This window comes from Schistocerca americana, chromosome 2 (assembly GCF_021461395.2).
Source record: "Schistocerca americana isolate TAMUIC-IGC-003095 chromosome 2, iqSchAmer2.1, whole genome shotgun sequence".
NCBI classification, from domain to species: Eukaryota; Metazoa; Arthropoda; class Insecta; order Orthoptera; family Acrididae; genus Schistocerca; species Schistocerca americana.
The window spans coordinates 440,944,410-440,970,146 of NC_060120.1; the positions used below are offsets into that span (position 1 = coordinate 440,944,410).

At 39.0% G+C, this 25,737-nt stretch overlaps 1 protein-coding gene across 1 annotated transcript in view; it reads left to right on the forward strand.

The window, feature by feature from the left end:
- The first annotated feature begins 16,528 nt into the window (after positions 1–16,528).
- LOC124596565 (ATP-binding cassette sub-family C member 12-like) overlaps positions 16,529–25,737 on the forward strand; it is a 526,900-nt gene continuing 517,691 nt past the window's right edge. Inside the window, exon 1 of the mRNA XM_047135749.1 lies at positions 16,529–16,602. Within this exon, the coding sequence (XP_046991705.1) occupies positions 16,529–16,602 (74 nt within the window). The remainder of the gene's footprint in view (positions 16,603–25,737) is intronic.

Here is a 25,737-nt window from a genome sequence, read left to right on the forward strand (position 1 = left end):
TTCCTTATTTTACCACCTATCTCTTTGATTTGTTCAATAACTTTGCTTCTTACTTGGCCACATTGTTTGTTTATTTGCAGCTGTAAATCCTTAGATAACTTTGCTAAGGTAGCTACTATATTAGAAATTTTAGCACCTAGTGTATTATTTGTTAGTTTAATTCTGTCTTTGTGGTTTCAGTGCTACTTTTTAATTCCTTCCTTCATTTTTTCAATGCATCTTGCTCTTCTAATTTCTGTAAATCTCCCCTTGAGCTTTAACTCCATTATACAGTTCGTCCAATATTTCGAGTTTTTCTAGTATTTCAGCTAAATGGTTTTCCATGTTGCTTCTAGTAATCAGCATCTAGTAACAACAGTAATCTGTACTTTTCTCAATCTTAATATCCTGTGCTTTTGTTTTGAGATCAACAGAAAGAATCAGTCATATATTTACCTGCAACACTTCGCAAACAAATCACTGCCAAAAAATAGTCTGACTTAATGTTTCGCACTGCTAAACATACTGTGTTACCAACATAGTGAGTGTGTGTGTGTGTGTGTGTGTGTGTGTGTGTGTGTGTGTGTGTAACAATGCCTCAGTGAGCCACTATGTAACCATTGTCATTGTCAACTGCCCGACCAGAACAGTGAAAAGTGTTACTCTGCTGCCATCATTGGTTGACTGCTGCTGATGCTGTCGGAACTCAGGATTCACTCATGGATTTGGAAACAGCACACACAACTCTTCAGTTTTGTCAGTGTTACATTTCTTGATTCACTTGCTGAGGGTTATTTAAATATTTCTTGTTGACGTGGTTGCTAAGGTCAGTTAATCTTCTTGGTCTCATGTTGTGATAATTTACACTCATTGGGTTTATAACAAATTGCCAAACAACTTTGTGTTAAATAGAACAACTGTATTGGACTACTCTACATCATGTGTTCGCCTATATCTTCTTTGTTGTTACTTCAGTTATTATAGATAGTGTCACATATTTCTCCATTATTTCTTGAAAATTTCTTTTTATATCTCAAAGGATCTCTTATTTCTGCATCTCTTATCCACATCCATCAGCTTGGGTGCCAAACAAAATGTAACATTGAGAAAGGGAGGGCTTCTGATAGTTTTACTGAGCCAGAAGATGCATTACATTTCAGTGATCTTTCACCTTAATGCTGCTTGTGAAATTTTATCTTGACTATTTTCTTATGGTCACCTTGTAGTTTCTTGATGCTTTGGACCTACTATGCAGGGCCATCAACTCTCGCTGTGTGGTTTTGTTTCCATTTGCAGAGGGTAGAGCTGTAAGAGAGCTCTATAGTCTTCAAGCTACCAAATGATGTAGCTGCCTTTTCAAGAACTTTTCTGGATTTTGTTGCTCTAAATGTATCATTCATATACATTAGGTGAACAGATCTCATATTAACTGGAATCTCATAACATGACAGAAGAGTGATATTTCTCTTGAGCTATGTTCAACTGTTTCCGCACCTTGGCACTGTAGGTAGTGCCCCTTTCTTTCTGCATTCCAAAACACCCCCAAGCTGTGTGACCATAGTATAAGCAACTCCTTCCCAGCAGGGTGAGTGCTCGATCCATTGCGCTTTGCCGTTGTCCTGTGCCCATGCTTCTTTCATCGTCTCTGCACGTATGTCAACATAAAGTGCATTCAGCGGAAATTTCTCTGCTTACCATCTATCTAAATATCGTTTTTATGTAAATATCTTTCATCTGATTTTGTGGAAGAGGTGGAACATGTTTTTCCGGATGAGTAATGGTGTACCACCACAGGAGACACACATGCTTGTAGTACTGAGAGTTTACAGGCCACTGGCAGGAAATATGTTAAAACTCATAAAGGAACTATAGACAGTTTTAATAAGGGTATGCAGGCATAACTGAAAAAAAAAAACTGTTGTTTGTGGAGACCTTAATGTTGACTTTCTATTGGATAGTAAAGACCGAGGCCATCTAGAGTTGCTGATGCCCGGCTATCTTCCACAGTGAAATTCTCTATGATGGTTGAAAGACAGGGCAACCTGTTTTCTGACCCAAAAACTTGTAGTGATTCAGCTGTATAGCTTATAGTCCGTGGTTTCTCTGACCATGATGGTCAGATGTTAACAATAACATTTACTGACCACTTATAAACAGATCATAGAATGAAAGTATTGTGTTGCAGAATCATATACAGTGACTCAGTCACAGTGTTTAGAGAGAACTTCATAAAGAAGTAAGAGTTAATGGGAAATTTCACACTCTCTTAAGCATATTTGTGCAACACTTTGAGTCTTGCTTTTGTCGTGTATAAGTAAGAGCAAAATCAAACAAAAGCAAGTATAAGGGGTGGATAAGTCATGGAATTAAAGTATCTTGTGCTAGGTAGAGAGAACCCTACATAATTCAGAGAGCAGACTCAAGATTTGAAACTCCATTATCACCAGTATTGTAGAATCCTGTACTCTGTCATTATAAAATACTCATTATAAAATACAATCCACAAACAAATAAAACACTCCAAGAATGAGGCAAAAGTATTTGGAACATTATTAAGTAAGAAAAGAACAATACTATTCAACCAAATGAAACTGAGCATCCAGAAAATAGCTCTGGCAGATAAGGAGACACTGTCAAATTTTTGGCTGCGAAATTCGATGATTACTTCATCAAAGTAGCTGCAAACACTGCACCCAGTAATAAAGCAAGTACAAATGTCTCAGACTTACTAGTGCAGACACTGCATGTCTCGTCAACAGACATTAGTTTCAAAAAATACAAACCCTAAGGAGATTACAGAATTCATCAGATCACTAAACAGTAATAATTATATTGGCTTTGATGAAGATCTAGCAGAATTTTCAAGTCTTGTGTTGACCTGATAGGGCTGCCTTGCGCTATCTTTGTAATCAGTCAACTACTCCAGGGCACAATTTCTGACAGACTGAGTATGCTGTAGATGGACATTACTACAAAACTACAGATAAGCAAACTACTTCTAAATGCAGACCTGTATCACTCCTACCAGGCTTATTGAAAGTGGGTGAGTAAGTAGTGTATGCCAGAATACTGACACATTTAACTGAGCAGAATTTGGCAACTGCCTCAGGTTGTAAAGGTTTCTCTTCACACAAAGTAATACAAAACCTCACAAATGAAGTGCTAACAGAGCTAAACAAGAGGAACTATCCTGTTGGTATATTTTGTTAACTTGCCAAATGATCTGGCTGTGTGGATCACAAAATTGTTCTTAACAAATTAAAGTGTTGCGGCATCCCTCTTGCTTGGGTGAGATCTTTATCTCAATGTTTAGATGCTTACATTAACAGCATATATCTCAGACATGAAAATAACCTCAGCATGAGGGAATGTAGCCTGTAGAGTGCCACAGGACTTTGTGCTTGGCCCACTCTTGCTTCTGACTATGTAAATAACTTAAAGGGCAAAACTGGAGTGTTTGCTAATGACACAAATGTACTTATCAAGGATGGAAAGTCAGCCTTAGCAGACACAGCTCAGATGGGCCTACTTGTAGTTCACAACTCTTAATGTTTTAAGTCTTAACCTCATGATGACTCATTCCTTCGGATCTGGCTGAATAACAAGTTAAAATGTAGTTAACACATGGATAAACTAATCAAGAAGCTAGTTAAGGATAATATGCCCTTAGAAACATCTCTTATTGTGGTGACCTGAAGACAGAAAGCGTTTGCTAATTTTGTATTTTCAGTCCCTGTTGTCTTGTGGAAATATGTGTCGGGGCAGTGCACCCAAAGTAAACAACATACTTGTTCAGCAAAAGCAAGCAGTAAGTATAATGTGTAAAGTAGATAACTTACATCTTGCAGAAGCCTTTTTAAAGATCTGTGAATTCTTACACTCACTTCCCAATACATTTACTCCTTAGTATATTAGAAGGAAAAGGTATAGTGTAGTGAGATGTTTTCAAGAAAAGATTTAAAAATTGGTATTCTGTAGGTTTTTAACTGGGTCATGACTGGAACTTCTTTATGGCTACTTACAAGTCACTATTCATTTTTGCAAAATATTAAAAATGCTTCACCCATTCCAAGACCCCTCTCCCCCCTCAGACAGTCCCTGTGATGTTGTTAGCATCATGCAGCACCTGTTGTGACATGAGTATCTACTGACGAACTCCAACCACCACATGCTGCCCAAGAATCTATATACAGAAGTTATACAGTTTTTGTGGTATTTAAACATCATAATTATTATAACAACATTAATTACAGGCACGTTTACTCATTTATAGACTGCAAGGGTACGCAACTCTTCACACCTCTGACACTTTAGGAAAAATCCCAAATTTAATTCAGCAAAAGTTGTATAGTTCACACATGCCACCCTATAGAAATGAGTGAATATGTACAAATAAAGGAACATTAATTATATTTTTTGTCTCATTTAACAATCATTATTCTGGTTAAAATCTATGTACTATTTCTGGTTTGCTTTCTAAAACCTATGAATTCAAGTTACATAAGGAAAGTATATCCAAGGTATCCCAGGAGGAATGGTAAATATTCAGGGATATGACAGGAATGATCATTCAAAGCAAAAAAGTCCCATAAACATAGGCTCTAAAATTCATACTTTAAGAGCTGTGAGGACTTCTTCATCTTCAATACTGTGAAACAATCTTCTCTACTGCAAGCTCTTTACTTTCCATATTCTGAGAAGCAGTAGTATGAACCAAAGCAAGAAAAAAATGTCCAGTAAACATGGTCTCTAAAGTGAATACCCTAGGAGCTATGAACACTTGTTTATCTTCACTACTGTGAAACATTTCTTCTGCTCTTCATAGCTCTTAAGATACGCATTTTAGAGCCCAGATTTATTAGACAATTTTTTTCTTGTTTTGGTACATTCTACCTCCATGCAGAATGAAAACAGCAAAGACCTTGCAGTAAATTGGATTTGTTCCACATTACTGAAGAAGAAGAAGTGCTCATATCTCTTAAGGTCTACCGTACATTTTGGAGCCAGCGTTTGCTAGACTATTTTGCACTGAATGGTCATTTCAGGCATGTTCCTGAATATTGACCATTCTTCCTGGGACACACTGTATTGACAGTGTTGGACTGCATACATGTTTGAAAAACACAGTTGTAAACTCAGTAATAAATGTATTTTATTTTGTTTTGGCACAATCTATATGATCAACACTCCCTACCTCCATCTCATTGCCTCCTCCTCAATTTTCTTTCAGCCCGTTCTCTATTAGTTGTCACATTTTTATTTATGCTTCAATAATAATTCATTAGATTAGGCAATTGAAAAACATCCATGAACTAACACTTCACAAATCTCTCTTAACTTCGGGAGTAAAAATATAATATTCAGATTAGTCATTCTGCTTGCAGTATTATAAGATACATTATTATCAATAATATACAATAAAAGTCTTGTAATAAGCAACATCCATAAGAAATTTTCATTTCATCATATTCTTTTAATGCCTTAATTATGATTTAAGTACTAATTGCCCTGTTATGTAGATCACAAAGCATAATTATTTATGAGAAGAGCTTCATGAAAAATAAAAATTAAGTGAAATCATAACTGAAACAGAAATTAATGTACGAATCTTCAAAAAGCACTGGAGCAATTAAAAATATTTTACAGGTAGAAAATATTTATTCTTCATAAACTCAGGACCTCCATTAGCACAGTTACAGGAAGAAAATATAAATATTAATAGTGAAGTGCTTATTTCGTTTCTCTCTTTCTCCTTCTCTGTCCTGTACCTCTCTGTGGTTTTCTCAAGGAAAGTTATCATTGCCTGTACCTTATCAGTCTTATCATGTTAGGTTTGCAAAGCTTGGGAAATGATAAAGATTACTGTGTGTTTATCCTAGTGGAGTAGATTTCACCCAGGCAACCGATGTCTGTTTTCCTGTAAGTATCAATTTTCTGCAAGACCACTGTTACCAAAGATTTTTGTTTTAAGTACAATGTCCAGTAAGTGAAGAATGATCTAGCACTTCAAGTTGTCCTTTATTGAACTATTTTAAAGTCATTTGTACTCTGAATTTTAGAAATTTGCTTTTGCCAATTTTTCTCTCAAACAAATTATTCACAAAACTGGTCCCCTTCATGTAGCTACACAATGACTAAACTGTTTTCTCTCATAAAAACTATCTGAAATATACACTTTTTTCAGTTTATTAGCAACAACTGGACTTGCCTCAATCAATATTAATTCAACTTGTCAACAAATTTAAGTCATACTCTGTAAATAACACTTCACATTTCTTAAGTATTGTGGCGTTATTTACTACTTCTTAGATCCACAAGGTCATTTTCTGATGAGCAACGATCTTCTCCCTAATGGCCATTATGCCTGAAACAATCTGTGCATTCCAAAGTAAAAGAAAATGATAGGCAATGGAGCAGATGTATGAATTGATTTTTGTGTAATCAATCTAGACACTTAGAGTAAACTACTTCATTATGTGTTGCAATAAACAGTCAAATTTACCAACATACATCCTTCATATGCCTGTCAATATCATCCATGATGCCTAGTTGATGCAGCCATTTTTCTCTGCTTGTGGCCATTGCACTATAACTTGGACAGTTCATTCCACTGATGACATTCTGCAATATTATATTCAGAGCCTACCTATTGATTTTCTTCTTCAGATATTTTCCTTTTGATGATGTTTTTTAAGAAATTGTTGTACCTAAGCAGATAACCAGTCAATGTTGTCTTTCTTCATTGTATATTTTTTCATTGAGTTCTTTTAACACAGCCTTATTATTTTCTTCTTATATCCAGGACTTTTTTTTTTTTTTTAGAAACTTATGGTATAAGAGCAGGAGCACTAAATTTCTTAAGTTATGATCTAACAGTGGTAGCTCCAGGTAGAAATAGAACAATGTAGAAAATACAGATTGCTAATTACCATAAAGATGATGCATTAAGTTGCAGACATCCACAATTAAGACACTTACACAAAGTTGTCAACCACAGCTTTCATCAACAAAAGTTAAACACACGCCATCCAAACACGTGCAAGCATACCTCATGCACACATGACCGCCAACTCTGGCAGCTCAGGCTATAACGCCAGTGCCTGGGAATATGGTGTATTTTTAATATTTTGGAAGACAAACAGTGACATATAAGTAGCCTTTTGAATTCTCAGAACCATTCATGAATCAGCAAGGAAATTCTGCAAACCTCCACAAAAACATAAATGCAGTTGGTGGAGCCCAGGAATTTCACATCTGAGCCTGGAAAACTAGAATAGCCACCACAGAATTGGCAGAACTTCTTAGAAATACTGAAGAAAACATAAAAAAACAATCAGAAGAATTAAGTGCATGTACCAGTTCAATAGACTGGAGAAATTAATGGCTTCAAATAGAACAACATATAAAATTTCTACAGGCGTTTTAGGGAACAAATAACAAATTATAAATCAATTTATCTCCACCACTTAGATGGAACACTCGAGACACACTCAAAAACTAACTGTGACAGTCTAAAGTCTTTGAGAAACTACACAACTGTGAACCATGTCGACAAAAACTGCAATTTGATAAATACATCCTGACCAAAGACTCAGTTTCACTGATGCAAAATGGAGAATGTAACATGATATAACATCTCAAAAACAACAAGATACAGGGCACAAAGTCATTATACTACAAGCTGTCATTGTTAATGCACAAGAGAATAAAGTTATACCCACAGATTTGAAAAAAGCTCTGATTTGCTGTCTATACCAAAAGAGTGACAAGACAGCTTAAACAGTTACTGAGATATTTCACTTCAGCCAATTACCTACAAAGTACTTAGTCTTACCCTTCTTACCATATTAGAGCAACACTCAGAATTCAAGACAGATGAATGCCATGTGGGCTTTCAACAAGGCTGATCTTGTGCAAAACAGATGTGGGATCTCAGGACAATACAGCAGCACCACCAGTCGATTTGCACAATATTCACATTTACAGATTTTAGAAAAGCCATTGTTTGACTGCCCCAATTCTTTAATGCTGCATGATTATAGTGCGGATAACAAAACAACTAACTTAATCCAACAGACTTTAATAAACATATCCCATGAAGCAGAATTCATGGGTGACATCTCCAAATCATTTAACATAAAAACAGATGTATGGCAAGATGATAAGTTATTTCCACTTTTTTCAATCTAGTACTAGAGAAGATTATCAAAATATGGCTGAAAGAAATACCTGGCATAAATGTGAGAACAAAAAAATAAAAACATCAAAATAAAATGGCTTGCCTTTGCCAACTGCCTTGCAATAATTACTAAAAGTAATGCTGAGGGCAGGTGTGCTGTAGAGAAGTTTTATGAGATTGATGATAAAACTGGTGTTGAAATTTCTTATCAGATGACATTGCCTGAGGAACACACACACACACACACACACACACACACACACACACACACACACACACACCTGGGATCTGTCATAATAAAATACGGCAAAATCATTCAGGTTCAACACCAAACCTACTTGGGTGAAATTATTGGGATCACTGGCAATGCCAAAGAAAACAATAAAACTTGTGCAGAAAAATTACTTGAAGCCTACACAAACCTCTGGAGTATTTATAACAAGAAATATACTTCCATCAAAGCCAAACCATGCCGCTACAAAACATCCATTCCCCCAAGACCACTTTACACAGCTGAGACATTGTTAACTATTAATGCAAATGCCATAAAAAGGTGAACGATAGATACTGCAGAAAATATTCAGACTCAAGATCCAAGACAGTATCTGGATGGTCAAAAATTATAAATAAATCACATTCCTTGACAGAACAATTTAGCTTCACTGCACAAAAAAACATGAAATTGTATGGTCATGTAGCACAGATGTATGACTCACACTTAGCCAAGAAAATCTTCAGCATCATAAATGGGATCCATAGAACCAAATTATGTTGGCTAGTCAGTACCCAGAAGGGTCTCAATGTAGTTGCTGTTGATCCACTGGCTACTGTGCAGATAACATACAGATAGAACATCAACTCACTTAAATCCATGTTTGAACAACTAACAGAAAGAAGTCTAAAACTAAAAAAAAATGTGTGGTTGCCAGAACAACAGCAGAACCATAATGACAGGATGAAGTGATTTTGGGAACATAAAAAGAACAAGAAGGCTAAAACTATTTAGTGATGTTTAAAGGACTAAATGAAATAACAATAATAATAATAATAATAATAATAATAGTAATTTGTTGTTAGTAGTTCATTGAGGCTGTTCAAAGATTATGCAATTTTAGACAGACTGTTAGCTTCTTTAAATCATAACAAAATAACTGGAAAATTTAACATGACCTGTAGATGATCAACCCTGGTGCAACAACTGACTTCTGAATCTCAACATAAAGATAAGTAGTGCAATAAATGTCACCCTCTTCTTTTTACTGTTCTTATTCTGAGTTTTCATGCAGTCATCACATAATTCTGTATTTGGCAATGTTAGTGGTATGGGTGGCTGGATGGCCTTCCTGTTGCCACATCTCTCCCTCCCTGTCCCTGGGATGAAATTTGTGTACCACACTAGAGTTATCCCATGTGAAGAGGGAGAACATTTTTGAAATGTTTGCAAAGCATGTAACTGTGGCAAAATGTGAGTATCAGCCTGATATGTATGTAGTCATATGTGGGTAACTGCTTAAAAAGCACATCCATGTTGGCCATCACAATGACCCTCATTGTTAACCTACCATGTGGATTTGATCCAGGGCTCGTATGCCTCACCAAAACCCAAAAGCAGCATCATAATACATGCTGGGTCAGTGTAATGAGTGGAAGTAGGCAAAGAACCCAATATTTTTTTATTCCATTCTCACTTAAACAGTCGCAACTGTCATTATCTACAGTGTCCATCTGAGCAACCTAAGGTGGAACAGTGACATAACTCTAGATATGAAAAAAGTAAGCACCCAAGTGAAATTCACTGAATTAATACTGTGAAAATGTTGTGTGCTGAACTGTTTATTGTAAATCAGCAGTTTAAGATGTAATCTCAGCAAAAGTGTGACTTGGTGTGATTAACACACACAGAGCTTTGCAGTAAATAAAGGCAGCAATAAGTGACAGAAAAAAATCATAAGACTGACCAGTTATGAAACACTAAGTTTTCAATTTGTAGTTTTTCACTACCCACTCATCTGCCAAGGAAGTATAATTCATCCATAAATAAATAATTCACTAAACATTCATCTTACTAATTCCTGAACTTTGTTCATCATTGTCAACCAACACCAAGTTAGATTAATGAAATTCATATCACAATCTATGCAATTTATTAGGGGTTTACTTATTCAACTGGGAAAAAATCACAAAAATTTTCAGCAGAGTTCAGTGGGATAGATAAAGTGCATAATCAATGTTGAGAGCATATAATATTAAAATTTTAAAATTCTAAAAGTGTATTTTCCAAGGAAGTTCAGCAACTTATTATTTCCTGTCACACATACTTCACACAATTATCATGATAGTAAAAATGATAGATATTAATGGTTACACAGACTCGTTCTCCATGTACGAGGCATGTTTTTAAAGTAAGTACCATTTTTAAGTTAAAAAAAAAGACGTGCAAAGATATCTCAATAATTTTATTTTTACATGAAAGCCTGTACCTTAATCTATTTTTCTACATAATTTCCGTCAATATTGAGGCACTTGTCATAATGTTGTACCAGTTTTTGAATACCCTCCTCATAGAAGTCTGCCAACTGACTTGTTAACCACTGCATCACCACTGTTTTGACTTCGTCATCGTCTTGAGACTCTGACTGCTCAGGTGTTTCTTCAAGTGCAGGAACAGATGGTAGTCACTGGGCACAAGATTGGGGCTGTACGGAGGATGATCTAGAGTTTCCCATCAGAAAGATGTGGTGAGATCTTTGGTCTGATTCGCTACATGCGGATGGGCAATGTCTTGCAGCAAAACAATGCCCTCGCACAACTTCCATGGACTGTTGCTTTGATTCTGGTGTGACATAGGCCACCCATGTTTCATCACCCATAACAATTTGGCTTAAGAAATCATCACCATCGTTGTGGTACCACTCAAGGAAAGTCAATGCACTGTCTAAACGTTTGTTTTTGTGCACAGCCGTCAACATTTTCGGTTCCCAACTGCGCACAATTTTCAGTAATTCAAGTGATTGGTCACAATGCCATACAAAACACTACGAGAAAACTTACGAAAGTCATCCCTCAAAGAGGAAGTCATAAAGCATCTGTCTTCTCTCATCTTATTGTCCACTTCCTGCACCAAACTTTCATTAACGACCGAAGGACGCCCACTTCGTTGTTCATCATGCACATTTGTGCGGCCATCTTTAAATGCTCTCACCCACTTTCTTACCATTCCATCACTCATAATGTTTTCTCCCTAAACTGCACAGATCTCACAATGAATATCGATCGCCTTTAGGCCTTTAGCACTAAGAAATCGTATAACAGTCCGTACTTCACAGTCAGCAGGACTCATGATTATCGGAGGCATCTTAAACACTCAGTACACAGTGTAAACAAGGAAGAATCAGCCTGTAATGGCGTAAGCGCGTAGATTAAGGTACAGGTTTTCATGTAAAAATAAAATTATTGAGATATCTTAGCATGTCATTTTTTTAATTTCAAAACAGTACTTACTTAGAAAACACGCCTCGTACGTCATCCAGTGGTGAAACAGCAATGGTGTTTAATTACATTTGTACACCACCCACTCACTGCAACGTGCTCTACAGTGGGTTGTGGAGTACAGATGCCTAGATGTCTCCCAGAAATTCTGAATATACTATTTTTGAATATAAGGCAGAATTTAAAAGCAATGACTTAATTATCCATCTGACAATTTTAATGATAGATTATGAATTGTTCACAGTTTTTACCTTCAGAAGGTAAAGTGTTAAGTAGTGCCATTAAATACATGTAGAAGTAACCTAGGTTTTGGAATTGTTAATTACTTCCTCAGAATGAATAGGGGGATGCATTGGGGAAGACTGAAAACGAAGGGTGCAGTTCACTCAGACCCCTAGATTAGAGGAACCCACATGCGCTGACAAGGGGTGACATTGATTAAGGGGGAGCTGTCAAAGACTAGGACATCAAAGATAGTATACTGGTAAGCACAGTGCCAGCTTCAGTCCAGAGGTGATGAGGACAGTGAGAGAAGCAAAATTGGATTAAGAGAAAGAGAAATTAAAAAGTAAGAGGGAAAAGAGATGGGAAGGAAAGGAAGGAGAAAGAGGAGTGAGGAGACTAAAGATGAAAAAGCAAGACCATTCAAGAAAACAACTGAGTGCGATATAACTTCAAAAATTGTATAAAGGATGTATAATGAAAAATATGATAACAATGAGAGGGAGGACTGTGTTAATGCAGATTGAGTCCAGGAGTGTGTTGAGATGCAAGGACATGTTGGAAGGAAAACTCCCACCTCTGGCACTCAGGGAAACTAATATCTGGTGGGAGAATCACAATACCCCAAGTGATGTAGCAGACACTCAAGTCTCTTGAGACATGTTTAAAATATGCTCAGCATTTGGGTTCTGGGTGGCATTGAGGAGAAGAGTTCTTCCATGCTCATTCATGTAATCAGCCAATTTAATGGCGGTAATTCCACAAAAATATATGTACGAGGGTTGGAACTTAAATAATAGCAACTATTTATTCACAACCGATACAAAAGAGTTACATGTTTGCACCTGTTACTGTCCTCCAAAGTAGTCGTGAGCATTGTGTAGAACCTGTTGTCAACGATGTGGAAGGCATAGTATGCCGTTAGTGGAACCTGTTCTGTTGATGGTGCAAATGGAGCAGTCTACTGCCTGTCAAATCTCTGGAACAGTTCTGAAGCGAATACCATGAAGTGATTCCTTCATATTTGGAATCAAATCAAAGCCACAAGGTCTTAAGTCCGAGAAGTATGGTAGATGGTTCAGTACTTCCAAGTCCCATCGACCGAACAGAGCAACCACAGCTTGTCCTGTATGTGCCCACCCATTGTTGTGCAAAATGATGGGTGGGTTGCACAAAAAGTGTCACCACTTCTTTCACAAAGCTGGTTGCAGTTGACGCTCCAAAAACGAACAGTAATACTGTGCATTGATGATTGCTTTGGAGGAACATAATGCATTAGGATAACAATCACAGTCACACACAAGAATCACCAAAACTTTCACCATACTGGGGCTCTGATGCACTTTGGCTTTTACGGCAACCCATAATGATGCCATTCGTTGGATTGGCGTCTCAGTTTTGGTTTTTACGATGTGGCCCATGTCACATCCAGTGTTATGATATGGCATAAGAAAGCCTCTCCTTTGTGCTCATAGCACTCCAAGTGTGTCTGAGCAGTGTCATAATGCATCCATTTCTGTCAAGTCATGCAAAACCCACTGTGATGCAATTTTTCACAAGACCAGACATTCCTTCAGGATGCAAAGCACAGTTGTATGCACAAATCCAGGTTCGTGGGAAAGCTTGCAAATCTTATGGCATTGATCACTGTCCCCTGACGTGGTAAAAGCATGCAATTCTTCTTCAGAGATGCTAGGACGACATGCCTGATGCATGTCTGCCACAGTCTGCTGGCCTTTATTGAAGGCTTTTACCCAACGTGCTAGTGTTCTGTATGGCAATGCCGATTCCCTGCACACCTCTTGAAGACCTTAATGACACAGTTGTGCTGTACAGCCTCTGGCACATTCAATCTTGATCCAACTCCATTGTTCCTGTTTCGAAAACATAGTGACACCATTATGTTAGACTGCTCGCCCACAAGTGACTGTGTTTCCCTCGATTGTGCGCACGCTGGTGACATGGGATGGGTGAGTCCATTCTCTCAGAGGTAAGGTAGGCATGTCAACAACGTGTGCTATCAGTGACAATAGTAGATTCCATTGCATAGTGTTTCCTCAGCGGTGTTGCCACTATTTAAGTTCCAACCTACCTACATATGTATGTTTCACATCTTGTCCTAACCCACTAGATCAATTTCAACTGAGGTTGGTACATGAGTCACTCATTGTGCAGTGTGAAGCACCACTGAGGAAATAAGAACTGCCTACCTCCCACTCCAGTGGCAGTGGGACTGAAAACAAGGTGTTGTAGCAGATGGAAAGAGAGAGGGGGAGGAACAGATGGACAGTGAGAAGGGGAGGAGAAGATGGACAGAGAGATGAATGAGGAGGAGTTGGACACAGAGAAAGGGCAGGTGGAAGATGGATAAAGGTAGTGGGCAGGTGGGGAAAAAAAAGAAGGTGTGAGGCGGCAGGTGGAAGACGGAGAGAATGTGAGGACCCAGGTGGAAGTGGGCAGGTGTATGGGGAGGCAGGCGAAAGACAGACAGATAGTGTGGAGACATAGGGGAGAGGAACTGGATGCAATGAAACAGGTGGACAAGGGGTGCTTTGGAAGTGGCAGGGAATGTGTGGAAGCAGATGGAAGAGAGACAGTTTGTACGAAGGCAGGTGGAAGAGGCACAGGTTGTGAGAAGGTGCATGGAAGAGGAGCAGTGTGTGCTGAAGCAGATGGAAGAGGGAGCAGGTGGAAGTGGGAGGGGATGTTGAGAGGAAGGTGGAAGACAGGCAATTTATGAAGAGGCAGGTGCAAAAGGGACAGGTTGTGAGGAGGTACGTGGAAGAGAAACAGGGTATGATGAGGCAGGTTAAGGAGGTGAGCAGGTGGAAGTAGCAGGGTGTGTGGGGAACAACTTGGAAGAGGGACAGTTTGTGAGGAGGCAGCAGGAAGAGAGACAAGTTGTGATGAAGCAAATGGAAGTGAGAAGACACAAAGTGAAGGGGGAACATAGATTAGGGAAGTTCTGATTGTTTTTATGAAACCATAGCTAACATCTAGCATCATGGATTCAGCTGACTTGAAATACTATAAAAGTATGGAATGCAATTTACCTCTTATTTGTATCATTCAGTGTGTCAAGGAGGTTGCAAGAATGAACACTGCAGGGAGCCATTGTTTTTGTCAATGTGTTTAAGGACCAAAATCGTGTTACATGGCTGAACACCTCAGATACATTTAACATGCTCTCTGGAGTTGTATAGCGTAAAACAGCAGAGATTCAGAGATATATGTTTGAAGTATATGTGATATACATGTTCACAGGTAAGGCCATTGGTCAAGAGTGTTTGTATAATTGCTGTGCAATGGACACAAGTTTGATTGTGTGAGTCCTCACTCTCTGGTAGCAATACTTCCAAATTCTGAGGATGATACCTGGCTCTGCCACTTCTCATTACACAGACTGTTTATAAATACAGTGTAATACTTAGTGGACTGGAATATTTTTTCATGGTAAATGATGTATGTGGGAAAAAGAGCATTACTTTATAATTGATTTTGTAAAATTTTGTTACAGTACAGTAATTTGACTTCTGGCTAAAAATTACTTTTGTAATTACATTTGTGTTCGGGAAGTTTATTTACATTAGTGTTTCTCAGGGAAAAAATGTTATGTTTTTTGCAGTGTATTTTTGAGTATATTTTCAGTTGTTTTATTCATTTTGCTATTCATACGCACATCTAAATAGCTACACAACCATTTTGGGACAATCTGCACTTATGATGCAGTGGGGACAGGAACTGAAATGTTAATTTCATTGCCAAATTCATGTCATCTACATAAAAGTGATTTTTTGAGCTTTGAACAATCGTCAAAATATCCTTGTCTGTCATAATTAATCCTGTACACAAATCACTATCGATGGGTGCAAATACATCCAGTCATGCTGTAGGACAGCCTAATAATGCAGCAGCTCAGAAAAATACTTCACGATTTTCTTGTTGCATCAGATTTGTACGTAATTCCTTCACTGTGGTAGTTTGTTAAGCTGACTGGATTGTCTCATGGGGACATGTGATATTCATGAAAATTCCATATACTGTCAGAGATTTTGTTGATGTCTGTGATGGAAGAACACTGATAGTTATGTTGGTTTCATTAAATGGTAGGTAATTAACCATATTTCTCTGTTGACTTTCAAACTCAAGTGACCATTTCCATGCACAACTAAGGATATAGCCACTATTCCAATTAAAGTTGTTATAGCACATTCTAATCTCAGTGGCTTCTTTGCTGACAGAATACCAGTAGACAGATGCAGAGGATGAGATATCCATTTAGTCAAACATAATTATATGTTCGTTCATGAGGCTGTGTTTGGCAACAGCAGATTTGTAATAATCATGATATTTAATGTGACAGTGCTGGAGAGATTCCAATTTACCTCTAATGAGGTAACAGAAATTAAGATGAGAACAAATCTGAAATGAACAATAAAACACAATACGAAAGAAACAACTGGAGAGATGTGACAAATCAAAGTACAAAAAAAAAAATGTTTTTGTAAATATAACAGAGCAGAAAGAAAAATTTTACCTTAAACTGTTTTTGCACATGATTAAAAATGATCTCTTCCCCAGTTTATCTTAAAGTATTTTAAATTTTTGGTGGCTGAGGTCTGTACAATCAAATTGTTGTATTTCAGATGATTATTAAAGATGTCAAATCAAAACAGTTCTGCTGCTGGATATGTGAAACTACCAACAGTTCAGACAGGAATTTCTGCTCAAGCGTAAGTCCTGCTGCTTGCAAATGATTTTCACGTTTATAAAATGTTACATTTTTTTTGAACTGTATTGTATCTAACTCAAAAAAAATTGTAAGATATTTATATACATATATTGTTCTTGCATGTTCTATATCCCTTATGAAGATGCCCTTTGCTGTAAACTGAAAAGAATTGAACACGTAAATGGTGAAGGGGGCATTCTGAATGGAATGTATAATTTATGCAGAAATGTTTTATTTTATACAAAAATACTATTTCATAGTTGATGTTTGATCTTAAATTTTTCTGAAGAATCTACCGTGTTCTTTGTATCACCTGAAGAGGATACCAAGAGATGCTATCAAAATATCCTGTTTTGCTAATGCCTGCACCTGACTGAACAACAAAGAGCAGTTCAAACTTTTTTCAGAATCATTACAGATAATGAATTATATTCTCTTTAGTAACAAGCGAATGCTCAAGAAATTGAGCTACAAATAAAACATGATTTGTCACAGACTTTGTGGTTATCATCATAAAATATGCACTGATGAGCTAAAACAATTTGAATAATGCACACTGCAAGACTGAATGTCACCTTGTAATGTTGCAGGATATGGCTCTTAAGGAAAGTACATATGTGTACATATGTGAGGTAAAGACTAATGAGGAATCATTATAGAGTTGATACAGGCTGCAAATGGGGGAAACTAACTGATTGATTGGTTGGTTGATTTGGGAAAGAGGACCAAACAGTGAGGTCATCAGTCCCATTGGAGTAGGGAAGGATGGGGAATGAAGTCGGCCATGCCATTTCAGAGGAACCATCCCAGCATTTGCCTGAAGCAATTTAGGGAAATAATGGACAGCTTAAATCATGATGACCAGATGCGGCTTTGAACCATCATCCTCCCAACTGCAAGTCCAGTGTGCTAACCACTGCACTAGAAACTCACCGACACAAGCAAATTTGAAAAAGGGTGCATTATTATTGCCTGGCCTGTTGGAATGAGTATCTTGTAAACAGCTGTCCACATGTTATTTTTGTGAGCATCTATGGAAAATGATTGAATGACACTGAAACCAAGAGTGTGCAATAAAGTGTTGGATGTTCACACCTCATTACAGAACATGGTCATTTGAAGCTTACCTTCTCTGTAAAGTAGGACAGCTGGTGATCTGTGGCAGATCTAACTACACAGTATAGTCCTGGTGCAGGCATTAGTGTTTCAGAGCACACTACTAATTGAAAATGAGGCTGCACAGCAGAGAAGCACTATGTCTCCCCATGTTGACCAAAAAATGTGGCCAGATTGGACCATGGATCAATAGAAATGTGTCAACTGGTTGGATGAATCATCACGTTGATGCTTATGTCCATGTATGGCGTCATCCAGATTAATAGTTGCACCATGGATATTGGCTGGTGGGACCAGTATTATACTACGGGCGACATTCACTTGGGCTTCTGTGGGACTTGTGGTAGTAATCAAAGGCATCAATGCTGAAGTGGACTACATTAAGATTATTGTTTGGATGCCTTCACTCTTGACATCTTCCCTGATGGTGATGGCATCTTCCAGCAGGGTAGCTGTCACAGGATGAGAACTGTGATATGGTAGTTTGAGTGGCATGAATACCTTGGCCATCAAATTTGCCTGATCCACAGAAACACTGCTTTATTGTCTTTTGAACATGGAACAACACATTATTAAGCAAGTGGTCATTATTAATGGTGATTTTTCTAGATATTCAGCTGAGTTGTTGTCACATGACAACAAAACTCACAGAACCTGAAGTAGATGGCTGTACTAGTAGCTGAAATTTTACAGTACATCAAATGGAAACAATAACATGGCTCAATACCCAGATCACCATTAATCAGTAATGCCAAGAAAACCTGAGAGATGAGGTTGTTATAATGTTTTGGCTCAACTATGTATCTTTAGATCTTTTGGGCCACATCCTCATTAAAGTATTTACATTTCATTGTTTGGTTCCTATCGTGGGTAGTGCTTCAGGTGGTACCTCAGGAGGTATACATCATCCAGCTGCAGTAGTTTGAAATAGTTATTAATAGAACACCTGAAATTTGTGATTCTGTTCAGAACTTATTAGAAAATAAACAGCTTCTATCTAACAAATGGCCAATCAGTTCAGAAAAAGAAAAATATTTTGAACTTTATATTCCTTACTACAGAAATACTGTATGATTAAATGATGATGGCGTCCTCTTGGGTAAAATATTCCGGAGGTAAAATAGTCCCCCATTCGGATCTCCGGGCGGGGACTACTCAAGAGAATGTCATTATCAGGAGAAAGAAAACTAACATTCTACGGATCAGAGCGTGGAATGTCAGATCCCTTAATCGGGCAGGTAGGTTAGAAAATTTAAAAAGGGAAATGGATAGGTTAAAGTTAGATATAGTGGGAATTAGTGAAGTTCGGTGGCAGGAGGAACAAGACTTTTGGTCAGGTGATTACAGGGTTATAAATACAAAATCAAATAGGGGTAATGCAGGAGTAGGTTTAATAATGAATAAAAAAATAGGAGTGCGGGTTAGCTACTACAAACAGCATAGTGAACGCATTATTGTGGCCAAGATAGACACAAAGCCCATGCCTACTACAGTAGTACAAGTTTATATGCCAACTAGCTCTGCAGATGATGAAGAAATAGATGAAATGTATGATGAGATAAAAGAAATTATTCAGGTAGTGAAGGTAGACAAAAATTTAATAGTCATGGGTGACTGGAATTCGTCAGTAGGAAACGGGAGAGAAGGAAACATAGTAGGTGAATATGGATTGGTGGGAAGGAATGAGAGAGGAAGCCGCCTTGTAGAATTTTGCACAGAGCATAACTTAATCATAGCTAACACTTGATTCAAGAATCATAAAAGAAGATTGTACACCTGGAAGAATCCTGGAGATACTAAAAGGTATCAGATAGATTATATAATGGTAAGACAGAGATTTAGGAACCAGGTTTTAAATTGTAAGACATTTCCTGGGGCAGATGTGGATTCTGACCACAATCTATTGGTTATGAACTGCAGATTGAAACTGAAGAAACTGCAAAAAGGTGGGAATTTAAGGAGATGGGACCTGGATAAACTGAAAGAACCAGAGGTTGTACAGAGTTTCAGGGAGAGCATAAGGGAACAATTGACAGGAATGGGGGAAAGAAATACAGTAGAAGAACAATGGGTAGCTCTGAGGGATGAAGTGGTGAAGGCAGCAGACGATCAAGTAGGTAAAAAGACGAGGGCTAATAGAAATCCTTGGGTAACAGAAGAAATATTGAATTTAATTGATGAAAGGAGAAAATATAAAAATGCAATAAATGAAGCAGGCAAAAAGGAATACAGACGTCTCAAAGATGATATCGACAGGAAGTGCAAAATGGCTAAGCAGGGATGGCTAGAGGACAAATGTAAGGATGTAGAGGCTTGTCTCACTAGGGGTAAGATAGATACTGCCTACAGGAAAATTAAAGAGACCTTTGGAGAGAAGAGAACGACTTGTATGAATATCAAGAGCTCAGATGGCAACCCAGTTCTAAGCAAAGAAGGGAAGGCAGAAAGGTGGAAGGAGTATATAGAGGGTTTATACAAGGGCGATGTACTTGAGGACAATATTATGGAAATGGAAAAGGATGTAGATGAAGACGAAATGGGAGATAAGATACTGCGTGAAGAGTTTGACAGAGCACTGAAAGACCTGAGTCGAAATAAGGCCCCCGGAGTAGGCAACATTCCATTAGAACTACTGATGGCCTCGGGAGAGCCAGTCATGACAAAACTCTACCATCTGGTGAGCACGATATATGAGACAGGCGAAATACCCTCAGACTTCAAGAAGAATATAATAATTCCAATCCCAAAGAAAGCAGGTGTTGACAGATGTGAAAATTACCGAACTATTAGTTTAATAAGTCACAGCTGCAAAATACTAACGCGAATTCTTTACAGACGAATGGAAAAACTGGTAGAAGCCGACCTCGGGGAAGATCAGTTTGGATTCCGTAGAAATGTTGGAACACGTGAGGCAATACTGACCTTACGACTTATCTTAGAAGAAAGATTAAGAAAAGGCAAACCTACGTTTCTAGCATTTGTAGACTTAGAGAAAGCTTTTGACAATGTTAACTAGAATACTCTCTTTCAAATTCTGAAGGTGGCAGGGGTAAAATACAGGGAGCAAAAGGCTATTTACAATTTCTACAGAAACCAGATGGCAGTTATACGATTTGAGGGGCATGAAAGGGAAGCAGTGGTTGGGAAAGGAGTGAGACAGGGTTGTAGCCTTTCCCCGATGTTATTCAATCTGTATATTGAGCAAGCAGTAAAGGAAACAAAAGAAAAATTCGGAGTAGGTATTAAAATTCATGGAGAAGAAATAAAAACTTTGAGGTTCGCCGATGACATTGTAATTCTGTCAGAGACAGCAAAAGACTTGGAAGAGCAGTTGAACGGAATGGACAGTGTCTTGAAAGGAGGATATAAGATGAACATCAACAAAAGCAAAACGAGGATAATGGAATGTAGTCAAATTAAGTCGGGTGATGCTGAGGGAATTAGATTAGGAAATGAGACACTTAAAGTAGTAAAGGAGTTTTGCTATTTAGGGAGTAAAATAACCGATGATGGTCGAAGTAGAGAGGATATAAAATGTAGACTGGCAATGGCAAGGAAAGTGTTTCTGAAGAAGAGAAATTTGTTAACATCGAGTATAGATTTAAGTGTCAGGAAGTCGTTTCTGAAAGTATTTGTATGGAGTGTAGCCATGTATGGAAGTGAAACATGGACGATAACTAGTTTGGACAAGAAGAGAATAGAAGCTTTCGAAATGTGGTGCTACAGAAGAATGCTGAAGATAAGGTGGGTAGATCATGTAACTAATGAGGAGGTATTGAATAGGATTGGTGAGAAGAGAAGTTTGTGGCACAACTTGACTACAAGAAGGGATCGGTTGGTAGGACATGTTTTGAGGCATCGAGGGATCACAAATTTAGCATTGGAGGGCACCGTGGAGGGTAAAAATCGTAGAGGGAGACCAAGAGATGAATACACTAAGCAGATTCCGAAGGATGTAGGTTGCAGTAGGTACTGGGAGATGAAGAAGCTTGCACAGGATAGAGTAGCATGGAGAGCTGCATCAAACCAGTCTCAGGACTGAAGACCACAACAACAACAACAACAGAAATATTTACAATAAAACATTACACCACCCTACCACTTTGGACAACCACATACAGGATTTAGCATTAAGATTCTGGTAAAAAAAAATTTTAATTAAAATTGACAATGGGTAAGGCAAATGAAAGGAGTATTACAAAATTGTTCAAATGGCTCTGAGCACTATGGGACTTAACATCTGAGGTCATCAGTCCCCTAGAACTTAGAACTACTTAAACCTAACTAACCTTAGGACATCACACACATCCATGCCTGAGACACGATTCGAACCTGCAACCGTAACGGTCGCACGGTTCCAGACTGAAGCGTCTAGAACCACTTGGCCACACTGGCCAGCAGAGTATTACAGTGAGTGGTGAAAAGTCATGAGAAGTTGCTGTGAAATGAGTCAGCCATGTGCTGCAAATATGATAGCCATTAATGGATTTGTTATGTACTTTGTTTTGTTTTTGTTGTGTACTCCTTGTTTTCTTTTCTTATTTTGAAATGAGTGAGGGTGTTGCCCCAGGGTTAACCACAGGCTTCTAGTATGAGTCTCCCCACCCCAAAGTGGATCATAAATTGCTGCCTTTATGTGTCATTTGAAGCTCTGTAGGAAAACAAAACACGGCTGTAGCCAGCCAGCATTGAAAGAGAAAGTTGGGGCTGATTTCCTTGCGTTGCCCCTTCCCACCAACAGTCAAAATCATGATTTATTTACACCTATAGCCAGCAGCCAAGTCAGACTGTCTCAAAAATACTGCATACTTTGCTCTTACTGTCCGCAGCTCGTGGTCGTGCGGTAGCGTTCTCGCTTCCCACGCCCGGGTTCCTGGGTTCGATTCCCTGCAGGGTCAGGGATTTTCTCTGCCTCGTGATGACTGGGTGTTGTGTGATGTCCTTAGGTTAGTTAGGTTTAAGTAGTTCTAAGTTCTGGGGGACTGATGACCATAGCTGTTAAGTCCCATAGTGCTCAGAGCCATTTGAACCATTTTTGCTCTTACTTTTAAGGTTACCACAGTTTTGCAAGATATACAGCATACTTCTCATTCATCCTCAAAATTTATAGCAATAATGGAAATTTCTGGATGGAGCACCTATAGTGGATCAATGCATGGAGCACAGTAAAACATAACAGAGAACACATTCACACTAGTTTATGAACCCTAACTCTTTTTCCAGACATAGTACACCCATTCACACACACACAACCACCCAAACTCACAATCCTGTGACCACAGCAAGACTGATTATTGGTACTTGATTACTGAAAGCAGTTTGCTGATCTGATGGTAGTAGGGAGGGGTGTGGAAAGATGCAAGGAGGTATTAGCAGGAAGAGGCAGGTCTTGTACAGAAGATTCCATGGCCTCACAGTGAGATGAAAAAAGTACAAAGTAGAAGCTACAACAAAAGAGATGTAGGAAGGAGGAGTGGGGAGAAATGATGGGGAAAAGGAGAAGAAGATTAAGATGAAGAGGGAGAAAGTGGAGGGAGGAGAGAAGTGAGAGGGGTTGAAAAGGGTGGACAGGAGGGGAAGAGAGAAAGAGAGGGAGAGGGAGAATGCCTGTGCATGGAGAGGGGGGAGGGGGGGGGGAAGGGAAGATTGGTAGGAGAAGGCAGTGTGTGATTTGGGTGGAATGGTATGAATGAAAAAATGAAGAGAAACGGAAGGTGGGGTAGTGGGTACAGGTTAGCAGACTTTATACCAGGGGTTTGCAAGAGTTCAGGACTTGTTGAAGAGACAATTCCCATGTGTGAAGTTCAGAGAAACTTGTGCTGGAAGGGAACACCCAAATGGCTGAAGTAGTGAAGCAGCTATTGAACTCATTTGTGTTGTTAGATGTGGCATGTTCAACACCTGGATGGCCAGGTTTACAATTTGCCACAGTTCGATGGTGGCCATCCATGCAAGTGGACAATTGGTTTCTTGTCTTGCCCACATAGTGTGCTTTATAGTAATTGCAACATGGCTGACCATAAAGGAATGACACATGGGGCACAGAACTGGGAGTAGGATTGGAGTATAGACGGGCAAAGAAAATCCGTATGTTTGTTGGGTGGCAGAACACTTCTTTGGAGGTGTGGGCAGGATTTTGGATGGGATATCCCTCATTTCAGGACATGATGTGATGTAGTCAAGGTCCTGGTGGAGGATGTGGTTGAGCTTTTCAAGGCCAGAATGATTCTGTATAATCAGAGGAGTGCTAATCGCTGGCTTTTCACTGGTTTGAGAGGATCATATGGCAAGGGTGACTCATTTGTGGGTGAGCTGGATAGGATATTGTCTATCATTAAAGGCTCTGGGAAGTTTATCACTAGTTTCAATAACTCCTGCTTTATCCTGCAGATGAGGCTTCCTCGGATGATGAGGCAGTTAGGAAGAGCTTTTTGACATGGAATGGGTGACAGCTATCAAAGTGGAGGTATTGACCAACATACTTATGGAGCCACCTGAAGGATGGAGATCGACATCTAGGATGGTGGCTCAACAAGCTGAGAAGGACCATGTGAACTGAATTTGGGAACAAGTGTTGAGGTTATGGAGGGAAGACCAAAGGTTGTCCCTTCCATGACTTCATATCATGAAAGTGTCGTCAATGAATCTGAACCAGACAGGTGCCATGCAGGTACCCATGGCAATACCTCAGATTTGTTTGTAGATTTGGCCTTTCTAAAGTGAAATTTCGGCTGAGGATGTGGTTGGCTAGGAGGATTAGGAAAGAAGTTATGGGTTTGGTACAGAAGGATGTTGGGAAATGTAGTGTTCCATGACTATAAAGCCATGGGCATGCATTGTTGGTGCATAAGGACATTGCATCCACAGTGACTAACAAGGAGTCTGGTGGTAATGAGACAGGAACTGTGGAGAGGTGGTGAGGGAGGTGAACAATATCCTCCTAATACCAAAGCCACCACCTCTTTCCTAATCCTCCTAGACAACCACGTCCTCACCCAGAATTAATTATTTCAAATCTACAAACAAATCTGTGGTACTGCCATGGGTAGTCACATGGCACCTTCCTATGACAACCTATGTATGGGCCATATGGAGGACTCGTTCCTATCCAGTCAACACCTAAAACCTCTCATCTGGTTCAGATTCTTTGATGACATTTTCATGATTTGGACTCACAACAGAGACAACCTTTGCTCTTTCCTCCGTAACATCAACAACTGTTTCCAAATCTGCTTCACTTGGTTCTTCTAAACTCATCAAGCCCTTCCAGGATGTCAGTCTCCAACTCTCAGGGGGCTCCATAAAATTGCCTGTCCATATCAAGTGCACCAACTACCAACAGTACCTCTACTTTGACAGTGGTCACCCAATCCATGTCAAAAAGTCTTTTTCTTACAGCCCCATCACCCATTGATGCCGCATCTGCAGTGGAAAGCAGGAGTTGTTGAAATATACTGATAACCTTACCAGAGCCTTTACTGACAGTCAATACCCTGTCCAGCTCATCCATAAACAAGTCACCCATGACATCTGCTCTTCTGATGCCAGTAAACCTGTTAATCAGCCACTGACCAGTACTTTCCTGATCACGCAGTATCACCCTGGCCTTGAAAGGCTCAACCACATCCTCCACCAGGGATTCGGCTACCTTACTTTGTGTCTTGGGATGAGGGATATCCTTCTCAAAATCCTTCCCACATCCCCCAGAGTTGTGATTTACCACCCACCCAACCTATAAAATACCTTTTTCTCTCCCTACTCCAGTCCTATTCCCAGTCCTGTGCCTCACTGGTCATCCCCTTGCTGTCAGCCCAGGTGTGTGACCTGTCTCATACACCCGCCCACCACCTCATACTGCAGTCCAGTCACAGGCATTTCCTACCCATTAAAAGACAGGGCCATGTGTGAAAGCAACAATGTTATATATCAGCTAAACTTCAATTACCGCATAGCATTCTATGTGGACGTGACAAGTAACCAATTGTCTACTCAGCTGAATGTCCATTGCCAAACTGTGGCA